General features: G+C 42.7%; 1 protein-coding gene across 1 annotated transcript in view; it reads right to left on the bottom strand.

Annotated features, from left to right (window-relative positions):
* Positions 1-906: 906 nt before the first annotated feature.
* The window catches only part of LOC118598320, a 6,568-nt gene continuing 5,330 nt past the window's right edge, over positions 907-2,144 (bottom strand). Inside the window, exons 5-6 of the mRNA XM_036210967.1 lie at positions 1,646-2,142; positions 907-1,549 (exon numbers count right to left, since the gene is read on the bottom strand). Coding sequence (XP_036066860.1) covers positions 1,159-1,549; positions 1,646-2,142 — 888 coding nt within the window. The 3' untranslated portion in view covers positions 907-1,158. The remainder of the gene's footprint in view (positions 1,550-1,645; positions 2,143-2,144) is intronic.

A 2,144-nucleotide genomic window follows, 5' to 3' on the forward strand; every position in this document is an offset into this window, starting at 1 on the left:
TTTTTCTGTTTGAAAACACGACAAGTTCCAATTAAGTTTGCCAGAGCACTCGCGCTCTTCGTCAAAGGAATCTTCTGCGTCTTACTGCGGCTCCAAGCTGCAAAAGTGCTGCTACAGATGAAGCCACGATGAAATCTTGGAGATTTTATTATGGAGGTGGTGCATGATTCCGCATGACGCACAACTTATAAAGAGCTGTGAAGCTGTTGGATCTCTCATGGCGTCCGCTGTGCGGCGCTCAGGACAGACACTTCATACAAAGCAGGGCATTTATTTTGGAAAAAGTGTTCCCATTACAGTTTTGCGAAAAATGCATCAGCACTGTCCCCAGTGGTCATCAGAAAAAAACCTGCTTATGATTTTGAATTAATGAATTTTAAAAATATGAAGTTTAGTTATTGAGTGGAACTACAAACATAGTGCTTCATTTGACCCTTTAGCCCCGCCCCCAGTCTTGCATAAAAACTACCTGCAGAGGCTCTTCTATCTAACCCAGCAAAGATTTGTCTTTAGAAGCATATGGACTGAGAACCAAAAGCTGACCTAAAAACTATGTGAAATGAAAGACCTGGTGCTGATTCAAGCTCAGTAAATAAGCACCAGAACCAGGTCTGTGGGAAAAACCTATCAGTCCACCATAGGTTGACCTCATCACGCATTTTCATAAGGAGCTGCTTCTCTATGGGTCAGAAATGTGCTGCAATTGTTTGTCCTTTTAAATCTGCAGTTCTGTGATTGATTCATGTTTTCTTGGTTGGTTAGGTTCTCATTTTTAGTCTGGTGTGAAAAACCCAGGATGACATCTGTTACTACCAGGTAAAGAAAATCCAGGATTTTTAGCTCTAGCAGACTGTTGTTTTTTTAACCTTGTGTGCAACTTGTCTGCCGTTTCTTCTTCATATATCAATTAATCAACTTTTAGTAGTAAAGCGCCTTTCATTTTCTTGAGGCAGCTCGAAGCACTGCACATAAAAACAATAACAAAAAATTAAAAATATACAAGACACAAGCAATATACATACAGTACATTAATCATACCAACACCCCACCTCAATTCCGCCTAACACCCACCCGACATATGCACTTAATCATCCTAGCATCCACCCAAGAAACCCACATTAGCCCCACCCCGCAACCCCTGGTATGAGCCTCAACCCTTCATATGAAAACAGTAAAATCATGGAATAAAAAACTGAGTAAACAAAATGTAGCTTGGCACCACATGGGGCATCGCCACTTTGCCCACCCAGCCAAGAACACAAAGGGCAACACCCCACAGCACTTAGCCATGGGACAGAACCCTACCCGCCACAGCCGGGTGAGCACAGTGACAATGTCTTCTGAAAAAGAGAAAAACAGTTGAATAAAAGCTGACCTGAGAGTCTCCAGTTTACAGTGTGGACTCTCCAGTCCAGCAGACAGAAGCTTCACTCCTGAATCCTGCAGGTTGTTGTAACTCAGGTCCAGAACTCTGAGTTTGGAGGACTGGGAGCTGAGAACTGAAGACAGAGCTGCACAGCTTCTCTCTGACAGATTACAGTCTCTCAGTCTGAAGAAAACAAAGACAGACAACAGTTAATAGAACTTTTGTTTTTTCAGTCAAATTAATTTGTTCATTAAAGGTGATTTTCATGAGAGTTCTTACAGAGATTTGTTGGAGGCTTTGATCACTGGCAGCAGCCTCAGAAGAACCTCCTCTGAACGAGAAAATTTCTTCAGGTCAAACTCTTCCAGATCTTCTTCTGATGACAGTAAGATGAAGACCAGAGCAGACCACTGAGCAGGAGACAGTTTATATCTAGAGAGACGTCCTGATCTCAGGTACTGTTGGATCTCCTTCACTAGAGAACCATCATTCAGTTCATTCAGACAGTGGAACAGGTTGATGCTTTTCTCTGCAGACAGATCCTCACTGATCTTCTTCTTGATGAACTGGACTGTTTTCTGATTGGTCTGTGAACTACTTCCTGTCTGAGTCAGCAGACCTCGTAGGAGATTCTGATTGGTCTGGAGTAAAAGACCCAGGAGGAAGCGGAGGAACAAGTCCAGATGTCCATTTGGACTCTGTAAGGCCTTCTCCACAGAACTCTGATAGAACTGGACTGGACTGCTTTCAAAAAATGTAGAAAACCAAGACTTTTTCT

This window comes from Oryzias melastigma, unplaced genomic scaffold, assembly GCF_002922805.2.
Source record: "Oryzias melastigma strain HK-1 unplaced genomic scaffold, ASM292280v2 sc00329, whole genome shotgun sequence".
Taxonomy (NCBI): domain Eukaryota; kingdom Metazoa; phylum Chordata; class Actinopteri; order Beloniformes; family Adrianichthyidae; genus Oryzias; species Oryzias melastigma.